At 45.4% G+C, this 20,112-nt stretch overlaps 1 protein-coding gene across 1 annotated transcript in view; it reads left to right on the top strand.

The window, feature by feature from the left end:
• Positions 1-20,112, top strand: part of IGDCC4 (immunoglobulin superfamily DCC subclass member 4) — a 77,222-nt gene that overhangs the window by 30,350 nt on the left and 26,760 nt on the right. Inside the window, exons 5-10 of the mRNA XM_060755610.2 lie at positions 5,117-5,254; positions 7,887-8,042; positions 12,170-12,580; positions 14,450-14,614; positions 17,330-17,467; positions 18,933-19,103. Coding sequence (XP_060611593.2) covers positions 5,117-5,254; positions 7,887-8,042; positions 12,170-12,580; positions 14,450-14,614; positions 17,330-17,467; positions 18,933-19,103 — 1,179 coding nt within the window. The remainder of the gene's footprint in view (positions 1-5,116; positions 5,255-7,886; positions 8,043-12,169; positions 12,581-14,449; positions 14,615-17,329; positions 17,468-18,932; positions 19,104-20,112) is intronic.

Here is a 20,112-nt window from a genome sequence, read left to right as displayed (position 1 = left end):
TCTAGACACTAGACTCCTATTGATGCAGGCCAAAATCGCATTGGCTTTTTTCCCCGCCGCATCACATTGTTGGCTCATGTTTAACTTGTTGTCCATGCGGACCCCAAGATCCTTTTCACACGTATTGCTCTTGAGCCAGGTGTCCCCCATTCTGTAATGTTTCAAACATACCTAGATATGTCTAATCTTAAAGATAGACCCTTTCTTCGTTTTATACATTCTTCAAACATGAAAGGCAGATTTTTGTAAAAACTTGTGAAATGAAAATTTGCAAAATTTCATAAAATCTCTCATTTGCACTTAATGTTTATGGTTCAAATAATGTCAGGCTGAATAGTCGGCCCGTACACATTTTCACCTCACCAAATCTGGCCCTCTTTGCACATTGGACCTAATTGGACTCTGTAGAATGGATGCAGTCTGACACAACTTGAACCACCATGGGACAATGCTATGAAATCCTGGGAGTTGTAGTTTGCACCACAAGGTACCAAGCTGTTTTTGTTCCACAGCATAGATGCATCCCATCTAGACAAAAATGGGATTTCTCCCTGTCTGCTTTCTACCCGCGTCTTGTGCAAATATTTGACGGCACAAACAGGCTTCGCGCTGGGACCCAGGCACAATGAGCGATTAGGGCTGTCAGCTTCAATGATGTTCCACCAGGAGCAATCTCCGTCGTGTCATCTCCAATCACAGCTGATTAAATCCCAATTCTCCAGGAACAGATTTTCCTGCCAAAGCGGTGGCACCCCCACACACAGTGATTCCCCGATGTTGCCAAGGTGCCGTTTTAGCAGGATGGGCTCAAGGGGCCAATCTCCTGCCACCTCTTCAGCACAAAAAGAAAGGCATTGGCTGAAGTCCTACATGAAGGGGTTTCGTGGCATAGATATCCACAGAAACTGTACCATGCACCCATTTTACAGAATGGTGGTGCAAGATCACAAAAATGGGCATGGAGGATACAACTGCAAAGTCTGTTTTGCTTCATTCAATATTTGCACAAGATATGGGTAGCAAGAGCAAGCAAGGAGAAATCCTACTTTTGTCGAGATGAGGCCTGAGGTGCATCTATGTTGTGGAACCAAAGCAGTTGGACACCATTTACGGCTCATTGACATGCTCTATTCCGCCTTGGTCAGATCACACCTGGAATATTGTGCCCATTTCTGGGCCCCACAGTGGAAGAGAGATATTGACAAGCTGGAATGTGTACAGAGGAGGGTGACTAAAATGATCAAGGGTCTGGAGAACAAGCCCTATGAGGAGTGGCTTAAGGAGCTGGGCATGTTTAGCCTGAAGAAGAGAAGGCTGAGGAGACATGATAGCCATGTATAAATACATGAGAGGAAGTCATAGGGAGGAGAGAGCAAGCTTGTTTTCTGCTGCCCTGGAGACTAGGACACAATGGAACAATGGCTTCAAACTACAGGAAAGGAGATTCCATCTGAACATTAGGAAGAACTTCCTGACTGTGAGAGCCATTCAGCAGTGGAACTCTCTGCCCTGGAGTGTGGTGGAGGCTCCTTCTTTGGAAGCTTCTAAACAGAGGCTGGATGGCCATCTGTTGGGGGTGCTTTGAATGCAATATTCCTGCTTCTTGGCAGGGGGTTGGACTGGATGGCCCATGAGGTCTCCTCTAACTCTGTGATTCTATGATTCTATGGCTCACTTCATGGCTCATTGCTATGGAATCCTGGGAACTGTTGTTTTCACTCTCCTAGGATTCTATGAAGTCATGGCAGCTCAAGTGGCGCCAAACTCCATTCATTCTTCAGTGTAGACCAGGCATGGGTAAACCTGGGCCCTCCAGGTGTTTTGGACCTCAACTCCCAAAATTCCTGGCTTCAGGTCCCTTCCTTTAAGCAGCTGAGGGGGAAAAGGAAGGGACCTGATGTCTGAAATTGAGGTCCAAAACACCTGGAGTGCCCAGGTTTGCCCATGATGTAGATGCACCCTTCATTCTAACTTGTTGGGTCTGGGCATTTGGATTTCAGCTATGGATGAGGATTTGGTGGCACCTCAAATGCAAAGTCCCAGCATTCCCCACCACTGACTGTGTAGCCTAGGAATGCTGGGCCTTACAGTCCAGCAGCATTTGGATTCTCGACCCTTGGAGTCAATGTGCAAGATGCACCCGTAGCCATTGCGAAACCTGATTTTCTTTGACGAGGAATCTGTAATTCTGAATATACTTGAGCCACACACTAACTACTTCATTGCACTAGAGAATGATCCCACTTTAAATCCAGTTGCTGCCTCCTGCAGAATTCTGGGGTTTGTAGTTTAGGGAGGAGCGTTTAACGGTCTCACTAAACTACAAACCCAAAAATTCTGTAGGAGGCAGAAACTGAATTTAAAGTGGATTAATTCTCTAGTGTGATGAGGTAGTGGTTGCTCTATCCATTACACCATAGAGATGGCCAGACCTTGGAAGCTGTTCCCAAAAACATTTCACTCTTGGAGCGCCAGCACACTGCGGGTCCAAGGAAGGGAATGAGATGGAGGAGAGTTTTCGTTCCCAGCTGTCTGTGTATATGAGACAACCGGGCTGTCAAGCGCTCTCTCGGCTGTTTTGTTGTGAACTTTCTCACCCTTTTGCCCAAGGAGGAGCTTGCAACCTTATTGAGCCCCCTCCTCGAAAACCTCTCCTGGGAACGGAGGGAATGGAGCCCAGCCTTTTCAGCAGCTGTTCGGAGAGAAAAGGGATCCGTGCATGATTTCTTTATTTCTTTCTTTTTCTTTGGCCCATTCTTCTGCAGATAGCAAAAGAGGCCAGCTTGCCAGGATTGTCGGAGAGCTTTGCAAAAAAAAAATAAAAAAATAGATCTGCCCCATTTCATCTCCTCTTTCTTTGTGAATATATTTGAGAGAAACTAGCAATCCAAAAAAAGAGCAGAGGCTTTATTTTCAAATGCACTTTGCGTGAAGGATCTGCTGGAAAATAATACCATGTATTGTCGAAGGCTTTCATTGCTGGAATCACTCAGTTCTTGTGGGTCTTTTCGGGCTATATGGCCATGTTCTAGAGGCATTTCTCCTGACGTTTTGCCTGCATCTATGGCAAGCATCCTCCAGAGACCTCACCTCTGAGGATGCTTGCCATAGATGCAGGCGAAACGTCAGGAGAAATGCCTCTAGAACATGGACATATAGCCCGAAAAGACCCACAAGAACTGAATAATACCATGCTTCTTCTATTGTAATTTTGGTATCACCACCACCAGCAAAAATACAAAAGATACATCTGCGATTCGAAGATGCACCCAGGTTTTAGAGGAGATGATGATGATGATGATGATGATGATGATCTTTATTTATACCCCGCCACCATCTCCCCAACGGGGACTCGGAGCGGCTTACATGAAGCCAAGCCCGAACAACAAATTACAATACAATGAGATGTTTATATATGGGGGGAAAGTGTGCCTTAGAATTGAGGAAATACATAGTGTGGAGAGGAAACATTCCTTGATGAATTGTATGGATACACAAAACCATGAATAATAGGGAATCCAACTGAGATGAAAATCTTCATCTGTCATGGGTGATCTGTCAGGGGTGATTTGAATGCAATATTCCTGCTTCTTGGCAGGGGGTTGGACTGGATGGCCCATGAGGTCTCTTCCAACTCTTTGATTCTATGATTCTGCCCAAGCACACCATAGAGCAGCATTTCTCAGCCTGGGGGTTGGGACCCCTGAGGGTGTTGTGGGGGGGGGGGGGTTGGGTTCAGGGGGGTTGCCAAAGACCATCAGAAAACTTATATTGGCAGAGAAGGCTGAAGATCTCTCCGTCTGTCCTTCGCTTCCTTTTTTGGAAACAGATGGTGAATCCCCTCACCAAAACCTCTCCTCCTCTGTGATTGGCCTGCCTTTCATCCAAGGGGAGGAATGTTTCTGAGACTCCAAGTGGAGAGGGGAGAGCAGGCATACTTGGCGCATGGTACTGTGGTGCGCATGTGCGGGTGAGGGAGAGCATGAGAGGCTGGAGGGTAGCTCGTGCCAGCGAATCCCTTCAAGGCAGGGGGAGGGGGTTCTGTGTGGGAAGTTTGTCCAAATTCTATTGTTGGTGGGGTTCAGGATGCTATTTGTTTGTAGTGAACTATAAATCCCAGCAACTACAACTCCCAAATGTCAAGGTCTATTTCTCCCAAACTCCACCAGTGTTCACATTTGGGTATATTGAATATTCATGCCAAATTTTGTTCAGAACCATCATTGTTTGAGTCCACAGTTCTCTCTGGATTTAGGTGAACTACAACTCCAAAACTCAATACCAATGCCGACCAAACTCTTCCAGCATTTTCTGTTAGTCATGGGAGTTCTGTGTGCCAAGTTTGGTTCAATTCCATTGCTGGTGGAGTTCAGAATGCTCTTTGATTGTAGGTGAACTATATATCCCAGCAACTACAACTACCAAATGACAAAATCAACCCCTTCCAACCCCAGCAGTATTCAAATGTGGACGTATTGGGTATTTGTGCCAGATTTGGTCCAGTGAATGAAAAGACATCCTGCATATTGGTTATTTACATGATGATTCAATTCCATCATTGGTTGAGTTAAGAATTCTCCTTGATTGTAGATTAACCATAAATCCCAGCAACTACAACTCCCAAAGGACAAAATCAATCCATTCCCAACCTCACCAGTATTCAAATTTGGGCATACTGGGTATTTGTGCCAAATTTGGTCCAGTGAATGAAAAGACATCCTGCATATCAGATATTTACGTTGCAATTCATAACAGTAGCAAAATTACAGTTATGAAATAGCAACGAAAATAATTTTCTGGTTGGGGGTCACCACAACATGAGGAACTGTATTAAGGGATCGTGGCATTAGGAAGTTTGAGAAACACTGCCATAGAGTCCTAGAAAATGCCAAGTTTAGGACATACTGTGTTAGAAGTGGATAAAAGACACTTTGGGTACAGATATGGGGCTCATGCTGTGCTAAGATCATGAGGGAACCAAATTTTCAGAAAAAGACACGCGTGTATTCAGAACAGAGGTGATAACCCAGGAGGCAACATGTAGGTTGAAAAAAAGCCTGTTGAAACTCTCTTTTATTGAAGGAAGAAGAGGAAATCTGACTTTTGTTTCCTTCAGGTCCCCAGCCATCAGTGACAGTGGATGTCCTCATTGTTGCCGCACCAGAAAATGCCACCGTCGTGGTGGGAGAAAATGCAGTGATGGAATGCATGGCATTTGCCCACCCGACTCCTTTTGTTTCGTGGATACGGGAAGGTAAACTGGGCTGGAAAAACAACATTGAGACCTTTGGGGGGGGGGGGGGGGGGCGAGGCGGGGTGATGTTGAAATTCCTTTGGAGAGCTTTGGATACGTCTGCATTGTAGAATTAGTCCAGTTTGACCCCACTTTAACCGCCGTGGCTCAATACTATGAATTCTTTGGAATTGTCATTTTACAAGATGTCCCTGTCATGCCAAAGAGTGCAAATGCCTCGCCAAATGACAACAGCAACAATTCCATAGCACTGAGCCATGGCAGTTAAAGTGGTGTCAAACTGTGTTAGGTTCACGGTGTAGCTGCTTTCTGAGTTGACTGCAGGCGAACCTGGCAGAGCTGGAGTTTTCACCATTGGGGTTTGGCACGCCACTTGCCAAGGAGCTGTTTAGTTCTTCCGTTTGATCCGTAAAGGAGATGAAATTCTCGTTACCGGATGCCTTTTGATCTAAATTGGTCACGGACAGGATTGAATGACAGTCCCCTGCCTCTCACTTGGATGGTCAAGGGGGCATCAAAGGGGTCTTTTTTGGAGAGGTTTCACTGGGCTGTTGGGGATTCTGGTGCATCTGTTGGTGCTTTGCGGAAATAACTCCTGCTTATCTTTAGGATTAGAAGATGTGATAAAGATCACTGAAGTACTGAAGTGGTTGGGAGGGTTGTGGGTGCATGTTCCTCGGAAGAAAGCTTGCATTTACCCAATTGGCATGGGAAAGTGAACCGAGTCTGACTTTGGGCATTGCAGTCCATAGATGAGAAAAACAGGCATGGGCAACTCTCACAATTCCTCACAGTCTTAGGCACTTAAGCGGCTGTGTGGGGAAAGGAAAGGGCTTGAGGCTGTGAGAAATTGTGGGAGTTGAAGTCCAAAACAACTGGAGGGAGGGCTGAAGTTTCCCCATGCCTGATCTAAAACCTGGGTACCCTTTAGCAGTTGAAGAACACAGGGAGGGATCTGTACTACATATGATGCTGAATCTTAATTTAGCCACACAAATTGAAAGCTGGCTACAAAAATGAAAAGGTGGGAGTTGTAGTCCAATCTCTACTGATATTGCAGAAGGAGGATTGCAGAGTCTGGCCTCGTCTACACTGCCATGTAAAATCCAGGTTATGATCATCTGGATTATATGGTAGTGTAGACTGAAGCCCCTTCGACACATCTGAATAAAATCCCACTATATCTGCTTTGAACTGGGCCGGCATTAGCACAGCAGGTTAATCACCAGCTGCAGTCAGTCTTGCCAACTGAAAGGTTGACAGTTCGAAGCCGGGTCATGGTGAGCTCCTGATCTTCAGCCCAGCTCCCCCGCCCACCCAGTGGATCAAAAACAGCAATGTGAGTAGATGAATATGAACCGCATTAAGCGGGGAGGTATTTTAGACACAGCATTTCGGAGGAAAGTTTACAAACAAAGAAAGCTCTTCAGCAAGGAGATGTAGCAACATCACCCCCCTCTGGCCAGAATGAGCACAACCTCCAAAAGATGCCGAATGATGAGAAAAAGCCTATACATACCTCTATCTGTTGTTTGTCTTGTCATTGTATAACTGGTATTGGATGTTTGCCATTGTCTTATCCCAGAGTAGGAACACTTCTGTCCTTTAACACCACACCAGTTCAGTATAATCAACAAACAGTTTATTGAAGGATATATGTAGGCAAAGCAGTAAAAATGGTAGAGAGATTATAGTCCAAAACAGTGTACTCCAAAGGTAACAGATAGTCCATGAACTTCAAGGTTCAAAGGTAATAACACAAGATCCAAGGATGCAAAATTCAGAAAAACAAGACAGCATGGAGATCCAATACATAGAACAGGAACCTGACAAAACTTGAAGCATGAAACTAGAAATTCACTTGGAAATAAGACGATCATGAAACTCAAATGTTGACCAGACTGAGCTAAAATTCTTTCCCTATCTCATATAACGCTTTTCCTGTCTCATGAAATGAAAGGAAAACATTCCATTTGCTTTTATAGCCAGGATTTATTTTCCCTCTTTTCTAATAGATGGGCTGATCTTCTGCGAGTTTGGGAACTTTCTTTTAATTTACAAAAGTCTTGTCTTCTATCTTTAATCTCATTAACTTTTGCATCTGACCAATCATTCTCAGAAGACAATTGCTCAGAGAAAGGCTGCTGTGGGCCCCTTTCAGGAATGTGACCTTCAGGAAAAGCACTCCATTCATTAGAAACCTCAGGCCTTTCAGCAAGGCCAGAACCAGGCTTTTCAACAAGGCCAGGACTTGAAAGCCCAGACCCAAGAAAACCATTATTCCCATTGACATCAGACACAGGCCCAGGGAAACTATCATCTCCGAGCCTGCGAGTGTAGATCCGAGCCTGCTCTATTGTGTGGAATTAATGCAGTTTGACGCTACTTTAACAAATAACAAATTCATACTCTGATCCAATCCTTTGCCGATCGGAAATCCTCTTCAAATGCTATGGCCCATTGAGAGGAACAAATATGGGTATCACATGAAGGAACTGATGCAATCATGTTGTGTTTTGGCTAGAGTTGTGCACTGACTGCGAGTTCCTAAGAGTTGTAGCCTTCCTCCAAGCTCTGTTTCTAACAGCTCCTCACTGTTCAGATGTGACTTTGATATGCCTTCCCTTTCCAGATGGGGACCCTGTGGCCACTGATGTGATTGTGGTGGGACGCACCAACCTCTTGATCCCTCAGGCCCAGCTTCACCATGCCGGTGTCTATGTCTGCCGGGCCAACAAACCCCAAACCAGGCAGTTTGTGATGGCTGCGGCTGAGCTCACGGTCCTTGGTAAGAGAGAGGATAAAACAAAACAAAACATTCCCTTGTTTTTCTCCCATCGCTCCCTTCAGGAGAACCTCAAGGGTATGGCAAAGGCGAAGATCATGTTTCTATCGGACCAGCACTTCTTTAGTTTGCTTGCAGGGCTCTCTGCCAAACACGTTGCCCAAATCTTATACACACCACTGGCAGTTATATGGAAGGAGAAGAAGAAGGTGATAGTGAACAAAAGAACCGAAGGTTGGAATAGATCCTGGAATCATTTATGAGGTTGAAATGGGTCCAGATTGGCAGATTGCTATTAATTTTGTCAATGTGCAGAGACTTTTAAAAGTATATCAATGCCCCCATGTTTCCTATTCTGTGTGCATTGGGTGGATTGCAGGCATCCTTTGTTGTTCCTGGGATGTGGTTGTTGTGGGCCTTTGAGCAATCTGGAATCGAAGCAAACATACAAATTGCTGCGTTGCTGTGAATTTTCCGGGCTGTCTGGTCATGTTCCAGAAGAATTATCTCCTGACGTTTCGCCCGCATCTATGGCAGGCATCCTCAAGAGGTTGTGAGAGGTCTGTTGGAAACTAGGCAAGGAAGGTTTATTTATCTGCGGAATAATGTCCAGGGTGGGAGAAAGAACTCTTGTCTGGGTTGTTGTACGTTTTCTGGGCTGTATGGCCATGTTCCAGAAGCATTCTCTACTGATGTTTCACCTGCGTTTATGGCTGTCATCCTCAGAGATTGTGAGGTGAGGATGTGAGGAGAGAATGCTTTTGGAACATGGCCATACAGCCCAAAAAACTTACAACAACCTAGTAATTCCAGCCATGAAAACCTTTGACAATCCATTGAACACTTCAGGAGAGAATGCGCCTGGAACATGGTCATACAGCCTGAAAAATTTACAACCCAGTGATTCCATCCATGAAAGCCTTTGACAATACATTGAACATCTTTACGGGGAGAAACAAAAACCTGGCAATTCCACAGATATATAAACCCCATTTTCCTAGTTTCCAACAGACCTCACTACCTCTGAGGGTGCCTGTCATAGATGTAGGCAAAACGTCAGGAGAGAATGCTTCTGGAACATTTATTATTATTATTATTATTATTATTATTATTATTATTATTAGGAGCATTTCTATCCCGTCCTTCTCAGTTCCGAAGAGGGACTCAGGATGGCTACCAACAGGCACTATTCGGTGCCAAACAATAAAAACAAAGCATAATATACATTTAGCATACATTAAAACAATTCTAAATACATTAAAACAATTTGCCATTTCACATCGTCTTCCAAATCAATCCATTGCTGTCCATTAAAACAATCTATTTTGCAAAAGCTTGATCCCATAACCAGGATTTGAGTTTTTTCTGGAGGGTCATGAGGTAGGGGGCAGCTCTGATCTCATTAGGGAGGGAGTTTTACAGCCGAGGGGCCACCACCGAGAAGGCCCTGGCCATATAACCCGGAAAACACACCACAACCCAGTGATTCTGGCCATGAAAGCCTTCGAAAATAGATTAGAAAACAGTTTGAAACCACAGTTTAAAAGCACAGGTTAATGTAGCAGGCATAGAACCAAGGGAGGAAGACTGATAGAAGGGGTCAAAGCACTGGCAGGGGGTGGGGGGAACACTAAAGGGGACGGGAGGGACACATTACAAGTCTAGTAGCATTTCAGCTGTATCAGGTTTCTCTAACTATATTCCAAACAGGGTCTTGCCTTGCGGGCTTGATCATCATCTGTCTAATTTTACGCGCTGCAGCACAAAACTTAGCAATTATAGTGCTAAGTAGCAAGGTACCAAAAGTAGCAAGGTGGAGTAATATTTTTTGGTGCACCGTGGATATTTTGAAAGCCATGGTGTATTGAGATTAGTTCTGATGTCTCTGTAGAACAGTGGTCCCCAAACTACGGCCCGCAGGCAACTTCCAGCCCACCAAGGGCCCCGATCCGGCCTGCGGAGGAGGAGCGCCCCCCCCCCCCACACACAGTGCCCCTCCGTTGGCTGGCTCACGCTATCTGTCAGGCCCGATGGACAGCGTGAGCCAGCCAAGGGAGGCTGCTCTGCATGGTCTACTCATGCGTAAAGCACCTCGCGAGGGGCTTTACTCGCAAGTAGGCCGCGCGGGCCTGCTCCTCCCTTGGCAGGCTCACGCTGTCCATGGGGCCTCATGGACAGTGTGAGCCAGCCAAGGGAGGCTGCTCCTTGTGGTCTACTCATGCGTAAAGCACCTCGCGAGGTGCTTTACTCGCAAGTAGGCCGCGCGGGCCTGCTCCTCCCTTGGCAGGCTCACGCTGTCCATGGGGCCTCATGGCGCTGTCCATGGGGCCTCATGGACTCCTTGTGGTCTACTCATGCGTAAAGCACCTCGCGAGGTGCTTTACTCGCAAGTAGGCCGCGCGTGCCTGCTCCTCCCTTGGCAGGCTCACGCTGTCCATGGGGCCTCATGGCGCTGTCCATGGGGCCTCATGGACTCCTTGTGGTCTACTCATGCGTAAAGCACCTCGCGAGGTGCTTTACTCGCAAGTAGGCCGCGCGGGCCTGCTCCTCCCTTGGCAGGCTCACGCTGTCCATGGGGCCTCATGGACTCCTTGTGGTCTACTCATGCGTAAAGCACCTCGCGAGGTGCTTTACTCGCAAGTAGGCCGCGCGGGCCTGCTCCTCCCTTGGCAGGCTCACGCTGTCCATGGGGCCTCATGGCGCTGTCCATGGGGCCTCATGGACTCCTTGTGGTCTACTCATGCGTAAAGCACCTCGCGAGGTGCTTTACTCGCAAGTAGGCCGCGCGGGCCTGCTCCTCCCTTGGCAGGCTCACGCTGTCCATGGGGCCTCATGGCGCTGTCCATGGGGCCTCATGGACTCCTTGTGGTCTACTCATGCGTAAAGCACCTCGCGAGGTGCTTTACTCGCAAGTAGGCCGCGCGGGCCTGCTCCTCCCTTGGCAGGCTCACGCTGTCCATGGGGCCTCATGGCGCTGTCCATGGGGCCTCATGGACTCCTTGTGGTCTACTCATGCGTAAAGCACCTCGCGAGGTGCTTTACTCGCAAGTAGGCCGCGTGTGCCTGCTCCTCCCTTGGCAGGCTCACGCTGTCCATGGGGCCCGATGGACAGCGTGAGCCAGCCAAGGGAGGCTGCCCCTGCGCTCCATGCAGTCATGCTGGCCACATGACCTTGGAGGTGTCTACGGACAATGCCGGCTCTTCGACTTAGAAATGCAGATGAGCACCAACCCCCAGAGTCAGACATGGCTGGACTTCATGTCAGAGGAAAACCTTTAACCAGGAAAATTGTGGAAGATCCAGGGTGGGAGAAAGAACTCTTGTCTGTTGGAGGTAGGTATGAATGTTTCAATTGGCCACCTTGATTGCCATTTCATAGCCTGACAGTTTTTAGGGAGAATCCTTTGTTGAGAGGTGATTAGCTGGCCCTGATTGTTTCTTGTCTGGAGTTCCCCTGTGTTTGAGTGATGTTCTTTATTTACAGTTATAATTTTAGAATTTTTTAAATACTGGTAGCCAGATTTTGTTCAGACTAGAAATAGGAAGATTTCCCATTCTCTGCTCCTGGAATTACTGCCTAAAGAGGGCTAGAAAGAACCCCCTCTAAGGGCCCTTCCACACAGCAAAATAAGATATGTGCAATGTGCAGAGGAATTTTTTAATTGATTTAAAAAAAAACAAACTATAGTCCGGCCCTCCATCAGTCTGAGGGACAGTAAACTGGCCCCCGGTTTAAAAAGTTTGAGGACCCCTGCTGTAGAACATGCATTCAAGAAGAACATGCTCAGTTGTTTCTATGTGTCTGGACTCATGTGGCCATAATTTCTCCTTCCGGTACCTCCCTTCCAAGACCACTGATGGAAAGGCATGGCATCTTGCCAGGGTAAAAGCCCTTCAGTGTTTGGGTACCTCCAGATTTGCTAGATGAGCCATGGAGGTGGTGAGGTATCTATTCGCTTCACTAATGATAAAGGCTGGGGCGCAGGCTGTCCGATTAGTGCTCGATGTCCAGGATCCATTACGTAATGAGATCCTTGGCTTGGTCCCATTCCATGCATAGCAGTTATCCTTGGGAGAAACCTAATGCCGGTACTGAATTATATTTCTCTCTCCCCTCTCCTATTATCTAGCTCCCCCGAACATCTCCCAGGCTCCGGAAACCATCTCTCGAACCCGCGCCAGCACTGCCAGATTTGTCTGCAAAGCCGAGGGTGAGCCTCAACCCAGCATCTCCTGGATGAAGAATGGGGAACCCCTTTCGTCCAAAGGACGGGTGAAGATGCAGCCCAGTGGCACCTTGGTCATCAACCAGATTGGACTGGACGATGCCGGCTACTACCAGTGTGTGGCCGAGAACCACCTGGGCATGGCGTGCGCCACCGCCCGGCTGGAGGTCATTGTGCGCGAAGGGCTGCCCAGCCCACCCAAGAAGCTCTCAGCCAGTTCGCTCTCCAGCACCAGCGTCCTGGTTTCTTGGGAAAGGCCCGAGTTCAACAGCGAGCAGATCATTGGTTTCTCCTTGCATTATCAGAAAGCCTTGGGTGCGTACCTTCTGTTTTCCAAATATAGTAGTCCTTGAGTTACAAAAATCCAATGACTCCTAGTTATGAACGGGGGTGAGACAATAATAATAATAATAATAATAATAATAATAATAATAATAATATTTCTAGTATCTCAGGCCCTTGGGAAGAGCCCGATATTCAGAAACAGCCCAGACACTCAGACCTAATGTGCATGTGTGTTGTGTTGTTATGTATATGTACATATCTAGTAATAATAATAATAATAATAATAATAATAATAATAATAATAGTCAAGGTGGTCCCAATGGTGAATGGCACACTGGGCGCAGTGCCTAAGACCTTGGCCTGCACTTAAACACAATTGGCACTGACAAAATTACCATCTGTCAGCTGCAAAAGGCCACTTTACTGGGATATGTACGCATTATTTGCCGATACATCACACAGTCCTAGACACTTGGGAAGTGTCCGATGTGTGATCCAATACAACGGACAGCAAAGTGTCTGCTGTGGACTCATTTTGTTGTGTTTCAAATAATAATAATAATAATAATAATAATAATAATAGTAATAGTAATAATAATTATTCACCGATACATCACACAGTCCTAGACACTTGGGAAGTGTCCGACATGTGATCCAATACAATAGCCAGCAAAGTGTCTGCTGCGGACTCATCTTGTTGTGTTTCAAATAATAATAATAATAATAATAATAATAATAATAATATATTTATTACTTGCCTTTCATTGTGGCTTGAGGCCAGGTACATCATGATTAAAATGGTGAGATAAAACACTGTTAATATACATAGCAATGATTCTTTGAAAAATGTGCAAAGGCAAAGGTTGATTCCACATTGAATAGACTTGGATTCCCATTCACACCAGCTATGACCTAGAGTTCATCTACATTGTGGAGCACATACTGCTTTACCCCACTTAAATTGCCATGACTCAGTGGATCTTGGAAGTTGTCCTTTCAAGGTCTTTTCTGCTCAAAGCTGCCAATGACTTGCCAACCAATGCAATACAAAACAATACAATACTATTACGGTCACTGACCAGCACAAAGCAGGGACTTGCCAACCTAGAAATCCCAAAATTTCCATGGCATTGGGCCATGGCAGTTAAAGTAGCTAGTAAGGTAGGTAAAGGTAGTCCCCTGACATTAAGTCCAGTCATGTCTGACTCTGGGGTGTGGTGCTCATCTCTATTTCTAAGCCGAAGAGCCAGCGTTGTCCGTAGACACCTCCAAGATCATGTGGCCAGCATGACTGCATGGAGCGCCGTTACCTTCCCGCCGGAGCGGTACCTATTGATCTACTCACATTTGCATGTTTTCGAACTGCCAGGTTGGCAGAAACTAGGGCTGACAGCGGAAGCTCACGCCACTCCCCGGAATTGAACCTGCGACCTTTCGATCAACAAGCTCAGCAGCTCAGTGCTTTAACCCACTGCGCCACCGGGGGCTCCCTAAAGTAGCTAGTAGGGGGGTACAAAATTTAATTTTTAATTCATTTCCCCAAATATAGTAATTATGCACAATTACTGTAAAGAAGTAGTAATGAAATTTCGTTAGTCTTGTTATAGTAATGCATTTTTCACAAACTATATTTTAGAAACACTTTAGAAACAAAATGCCAGCACCCCCCAGATTAGTAATGAAATTTGAACCATTTTTTAAAAGAATGGATTGCACATCCCTAGTAGCTAGGGAATGTGTTGAAATGGTGGCAAGGTTGCTCCAAGCTATGAAAAGCCCCAAATAGGGCGAAAACTGTATCGAGAACATTTCTGTGCTTCTCGCCAAGGAAGCTAAGTTGGAAGAAAGGACAAACCCTTCTCCTTTTTTTTGTCTGACAGCGTTGTGTACCCTCTCTAGGCACCAACAACGTGGAGTACCAGTTTGCGGTGAACAATGACACCACTGAGTTTCAGGTCAGGGACTTGGACCCTGCCAGCAGCTACCTTTTCTATGTTGTGGCCTATTCTCAGCTCGGTGCCAGCCGGACCTCGACTCCAATAAACGTACAGACGCTGGAGGATGGTGCGTAGAATGTTAAACCCATGTCTTATGTTCATGATATTTTAATCTTTGGTTCAGTGTGTGTGTGTGTGTGTATATCAGAAATACATTTTAAGTTGTGTATTTTAAGTGATATTTAGGATAATTTGTAGCTGTGTTGTAATCTGCCTCCAGCCACGAAAAGAGGCAGGTAAGAAATGATTTTTGAAAAATGGAAATCTCTAATAAAGTCTCTGTCTAGTCTGAAAGTCCAATGAAGTCTAGTGGCTTCTGTATAGCATACCATTCCTACTGAAGTCTCTACATTGAGAGTCTAAAGCATAATATTCTAAAATGGAGTCTGAGATCTGAACAAGCCCAGTTCTGGTCACATGGTCTGCAGCCCCTCCCACAACAAAGAGTTAAGGTAAAAATGCAAACCAATACACACATATAACACTTGGCCACGGTAGTACACGCTCTGGTCACATCCCGCCTTGACTACTGCAACGCTCTCTACGTGGGGCTGCCCTTGAAGATGGCCCGGAAGCTCCAGCTAGTCCAGCGCGCGGCAGCCATGTTACTAACAGGAGCGGGATGCAGGGAGCACACAACGCCCTTGTTGTTCCAGCTCCACTGGCTGCCGATCTGCTACCGGGCCCAATTCAAGGTGCTGGTGTTGGCCTACAAAGCCCTAAACGGTTCCAGCCCAAAATACCTGTCTGACCGCATCTCGGCCTATGAGCCCACGAGGACTTTGAGATCGTCCGGGGAGGCCCTTCTCTCGATCCCGCCTGCCTCACAGACACGCCTGGCGGGGACGAGGGATAGGGCCTTCTCGGTGGTGGCCCCCCGGCTGTGGAACACCCTCCCTGTAGACATCAGACAGGCGCCCTCCCTTATGACATTCCGCAAGAGACTAAAGACGTGGTTGTTTGAGAAGGCGTTTGACTAAGTGCTACAACAATTGGCAATGATGATTGGAACGGTATATGGATAACGAGATTGGATTGTGATTCTATGATGAGACGTCGCGAATGATTTAGTGTAATTGTATTATTGATAGTGATGTTGTTATTGTTGTTTGTGATATTGCCTTTATTGTGAATTGTTTTTATATGTTGTACACCGCCGTGAGTCGCCCTAGGGCGGTCTACAAGTGCAGTAAATAAATAAATAAATAAATAAACACAGTAAGCAATTATATACATAACAACCTTGTTCTTTCTATGTTGTACACCGCTGTGAGTCACCCCCGGGCTGAGAACAGCGGTATATAAGCAAAGTAAATAAATAAATAAATAAATAAACAACCAACTAGTGGAGGCTTGAAGAAGGTTGCTATTTCCAACAGAAATAATAATAATAATAATAATAATAATAATAATAATAAGTCAGAAACAACTGGAAAAGCTGACACGATATGAAGATTTAAAAACTGAACTGCAAAGACTCTGGCACAAACCAGTAAAGGTGGTCCCAGTGGTGATCGGCACACTGGGTGCATAGTTTAAAAGCCATAGTTAAACAGCCATAATAATAATGTTTTATCATCATCATCATCATCATCATCGTTACACTATGTAACCTGATTTTTGTTCCTGGGTGATAAATGTCATTTCCTAATTGGTTCTATCATAAAAGTGTCTTAAACTGCAAAAACTTTGTTTTTGGGGGACATCCTGCTATAACATATTTTAGTTTTTCAATGAATCTATCCTAGACCAGGCATAGGCAAACTCTGGCCCGCCAGGCATTTTGGACTTCAACTCCTCTGTGAAAATGTATTGTCGAAGGCTTTCATGGCTGGAATCACTAGGTTCTTGTGGGTTTTTTCGGGCTATAGAGCCATGTTCTAGAGGCATTTCTCCTGACGTTTCGCCTGCATCTATGGCAAGCTTCCTCAGAGGAAGCTTGCCATAGATGCAGGCGAAACGTCAGGAGAAATGCCTCTAGAACATGGCTCTATAGCCCGAAAAAACCCACAAGAATCCTCTGTGAAAGTTTGCCCTTGCCTGTCCTAGAGTCCCAATCAATTGTAACATCATTTGTGGCAGCCGCAAAAATAAAGTTTCTGGAGTATAACAACTACTTTCAATGTTAGGATTACACATTTAAACAAGAAATGATACTTTCAAACCAGGAACAGAATTTATTTCAAATTTTGTTACATAGTGTTTTGGTGGAAAATGCCCAACTTTATTTCCCCGGAGGCTCCCAAAAAACGGATCTGGGGATCCACCGAAATCCAGATACTGAAAACAGAATGGAGTTTAACCAAATTGCGCACTCCTAATGCCCACAAGCTTCTCAGGTGGGAAATGTTCTGCCCTGCCATGGAGCCCTGGCTTGGAATGATACCATAGGAGTTATTTAAAAAAACCCTAACACAGTATGTGGGATGTGAGCCATGTGCTATTTGGAAGCTACCTTTCACTATTGGCCTATCAAGACAAATGGCATCTATACTGTAGAATTAAAGCTATGGAATAAAAGATGTTGTCATTGTGCAAGGTCTTTCACCCTCTCTCTGGAAGAGTGCAAACTATAAATTGTAGAAATCCACAGCCATGAGCCAGGGCAGTCCAAGTGGTGCCAAACAGCATTAATTCTACAGTGTAGATGCACCTGAGCTCAGTACCCTCTGCTGCAGGGATGGTCTATCGCATTTTTAAATATCAGTTGAATGCTTGGTGTCTTGTTGGTGTCTTGGATGATGATTATGTAGACTCACTGGTTTTGTGGCTTGTGTCCCAGTTCCCAGTGCGGCCCCCCAGTTGACGCTTTCGAGTGTGACGCCGACTGATATCAAGGTGATGTGGCTGCCGCTTCCCCTGGATCTGAGCAACGGGAGGATCACCAAATACAAAATCGACTATGCCCCAGTCAAGGATGGTGAGGAGGAGGCAATTGAGTACTTTATTTATTTATTTGCAGTATTTATATTTCACCTTTCTCACCCCAAAGAGCCATGTATAAAGATGTGAGGGGAAGTTATAGACAGGAGGGAGCAAGCTTGTTTTCTGCTGCCCTGGAGACTAGGATGCAGAACAATGGCTTCAAACGACAGGAAATAAATGAGATTCCACCTAAACACGAGGAAGAACTTCCTGACTGTGACAGCTGTTCATCAGTAGAACTCTCTGCCCCAGAGTGTGGTGGCTGGATGGCCATCTGCCAGGAGTGCTTTGAATGCCGTTTCCTGTTTCTTGGCTGAGTGGGGTTGGACTGGATCGTTCATGAGGTCTCTTCCAACTCTAGGATTCTGTGATTCTAAGTCCCAGAGTAGTAGTAGTAGTAGTTATTAATAATAATAATAAATAATAACACTTTATTTATATTCCGCCCATCTCGCCCTGAAGGGGACTCAGGGCAGATCACAGTACACATACACGGCAAACATTCAATGCTGCTTTGTATAGACAATACAAAGACAGACAGAACAGAAGGAGGTGTGTTCTTTCGACTCAATGTCCAGCTGCTTTGGTGCCATGGAAGGTTGGGCTCACGTCCAGCCACAGGGGGTGCAATTGCTCGTCCTCTATGACAAAGAGCTGTCAGGACTTCCTCCTTCCATTTGGTTGCCCAGAATTTTCTGATCATCTTTCTTTATGGTGTCATAAAACACCTCCCCCACTTTTAGCAGTATCTATTTTCTCTAATTACAGCTAAAGCTGTTTTTGACTGATTAGGTAAACAGTAAGCTGGGCTGACAGTCAGCAGCTCACACTGACCTGGGGCTTCAAACTTGCAATCTTTCAATTGATAGATCTTATAGTTTCTGGTGATTTACCAGCTGTGCTACTTAATAATAATAATAATAATAATAATAATAATAATAATAATCTTTATTTATACCCTGCCTCCATCTCCCTGATGCGGACTCGGGGCGCCTTACATGAGGCCAAGCCCAGAAACATAATACAATAACTAAAATCAAAACACATTATTACACTATGTAACTAAATTTGACAAATGTTCTGGTCCTGGTTTGAAAGTATTATTTCCTGTTTCATTGTGTGGTCCTTACTTTGAAAGTAGTTGTTCTGCTCCAGAAACTTTGTTGTTTTTCTAGCACAAACTATGTTGAATTGGTTGAGACTCAATGATGAGATATTCAAGGAAAAGCTAGAGCAAAATATGTCGCAGGATGTCCCTCCCGCAGAAACAAAGTTTGGGCAGTTTCATGAACTTTACCCATGTTTTTATGCTAGAACCAATCAGAAAATTACATTTATAACCCAGGAACAAAAATCGTGTTACATAGTGATATTACATGGGAGATGGTCCTTGGGGTCTATTTCAGCTCTGAGGTTGTATGGTTTTCTCAAAGGAGCTGCCCTTTGTCTTCGTGACGCAGATCTGATTTCTTCCACGGAAGTCGGTGCAAATGAGACGCAGCTTGTGCTCCATGCCTTGCACCCCAATAAGGTCTACAAAGTGCGGATTGCGGCAAGCACCAGCGTGGGTTATGGGGCACCTTCGGAGTGGACACAGCATCGCACCCCGGACAGAGACAACCAAACCCATGGTAGGGCTGCTACTGGTTTATATACTGACCTATCTCAAAGTATTATTATTATTGTTATTATTATTATTATTATTATTATTTGAAACACAACAAGATTAGTACACAGAAAACAAAATCACTCTGGTGGCTGTTGTATTGGATCACACGGTGGACCCTTCCCAAGTGTCTAGGACTGTGTGATGTATCGGCGAATAATGCATGCAGATCCCTTCTGCAGCTGGCAGATGATGATTTTGTCAATTCCGATTGTGTTTAAGTGCAGGCCAAGGTCTTTAGCCACTGCACCCAGTGTGCCGATCACCACTAGGACCACCTTGACTGGCTTGCATTCTCTTTGCATTCTCCTTCTCCTTCTCCTCCTTCTCCTCCTTCTCCTCCTCCTTCTCCTCCTCCTCCTCCTCCTCCTCCTCCTCCTCCTCCTCCTCCTCCATCTCCATCTCAATGTAATTTTGATTGTATTTATTGCATTTTAATTGTATTTTAACTCTATATCTATGCACTAATATTTAATTTTCATATTGGTTTTGTTTTACATTGTTATTAGATTGTATGATTGTTAGTATACACCTTATTTAAATTCTGCTTTATCTCCCTGGACGAACTCAGAGCAGATTCCAATACACACATATGAGGAAAACATTCAATGCCTTTTACACACAGCAAGCAATGACGTACAACACGGACAAAAGTAAAGACCTTCCCCTTTTTTGATCTCCAGCATCTGGAGGCGATGCTCAACTCCAGCCACGGGGAGGTGCTCTTGTTCCATGTTTCCATGCTGAGGAGCCTATTGTCTATACACATCTCTGATTGTGTTGCCGGTTTGCTTGCATATCTGTATGGTGTACCCTTTTTCCTTCCTGCCGAGGTGGTACCTATTGATCTACTCGCATTGCATGCTTTCAAACTGCTAGGTTGGCAGAAGCTAGAGCTGACAGTAGGGAGCTCACCCCGACTCGTGGCTTTGAACCGCTTTGGTCCTTATGGGGAGAAAGGCAGGATATAAACA

This window comes from Anolis sagrei, chromosome 9 (assembly GCF_037176765.1).
Source record: "Anolis sagrei isolate rAnoSag1 chromosome 9, rAnoSag1.mat, whole genome shotgun sequence".
Lineage (NCBI taxonomy): Eukaryota > Metazoa > Chordata > Lepidosauria > Squamata > Dactyloidae > Anolis > Anolis sagrei.
Note: the sequence above shows the minus strand (reverse complement) of the source record. Positions and strands in the feature narration are given on the sequence as shown.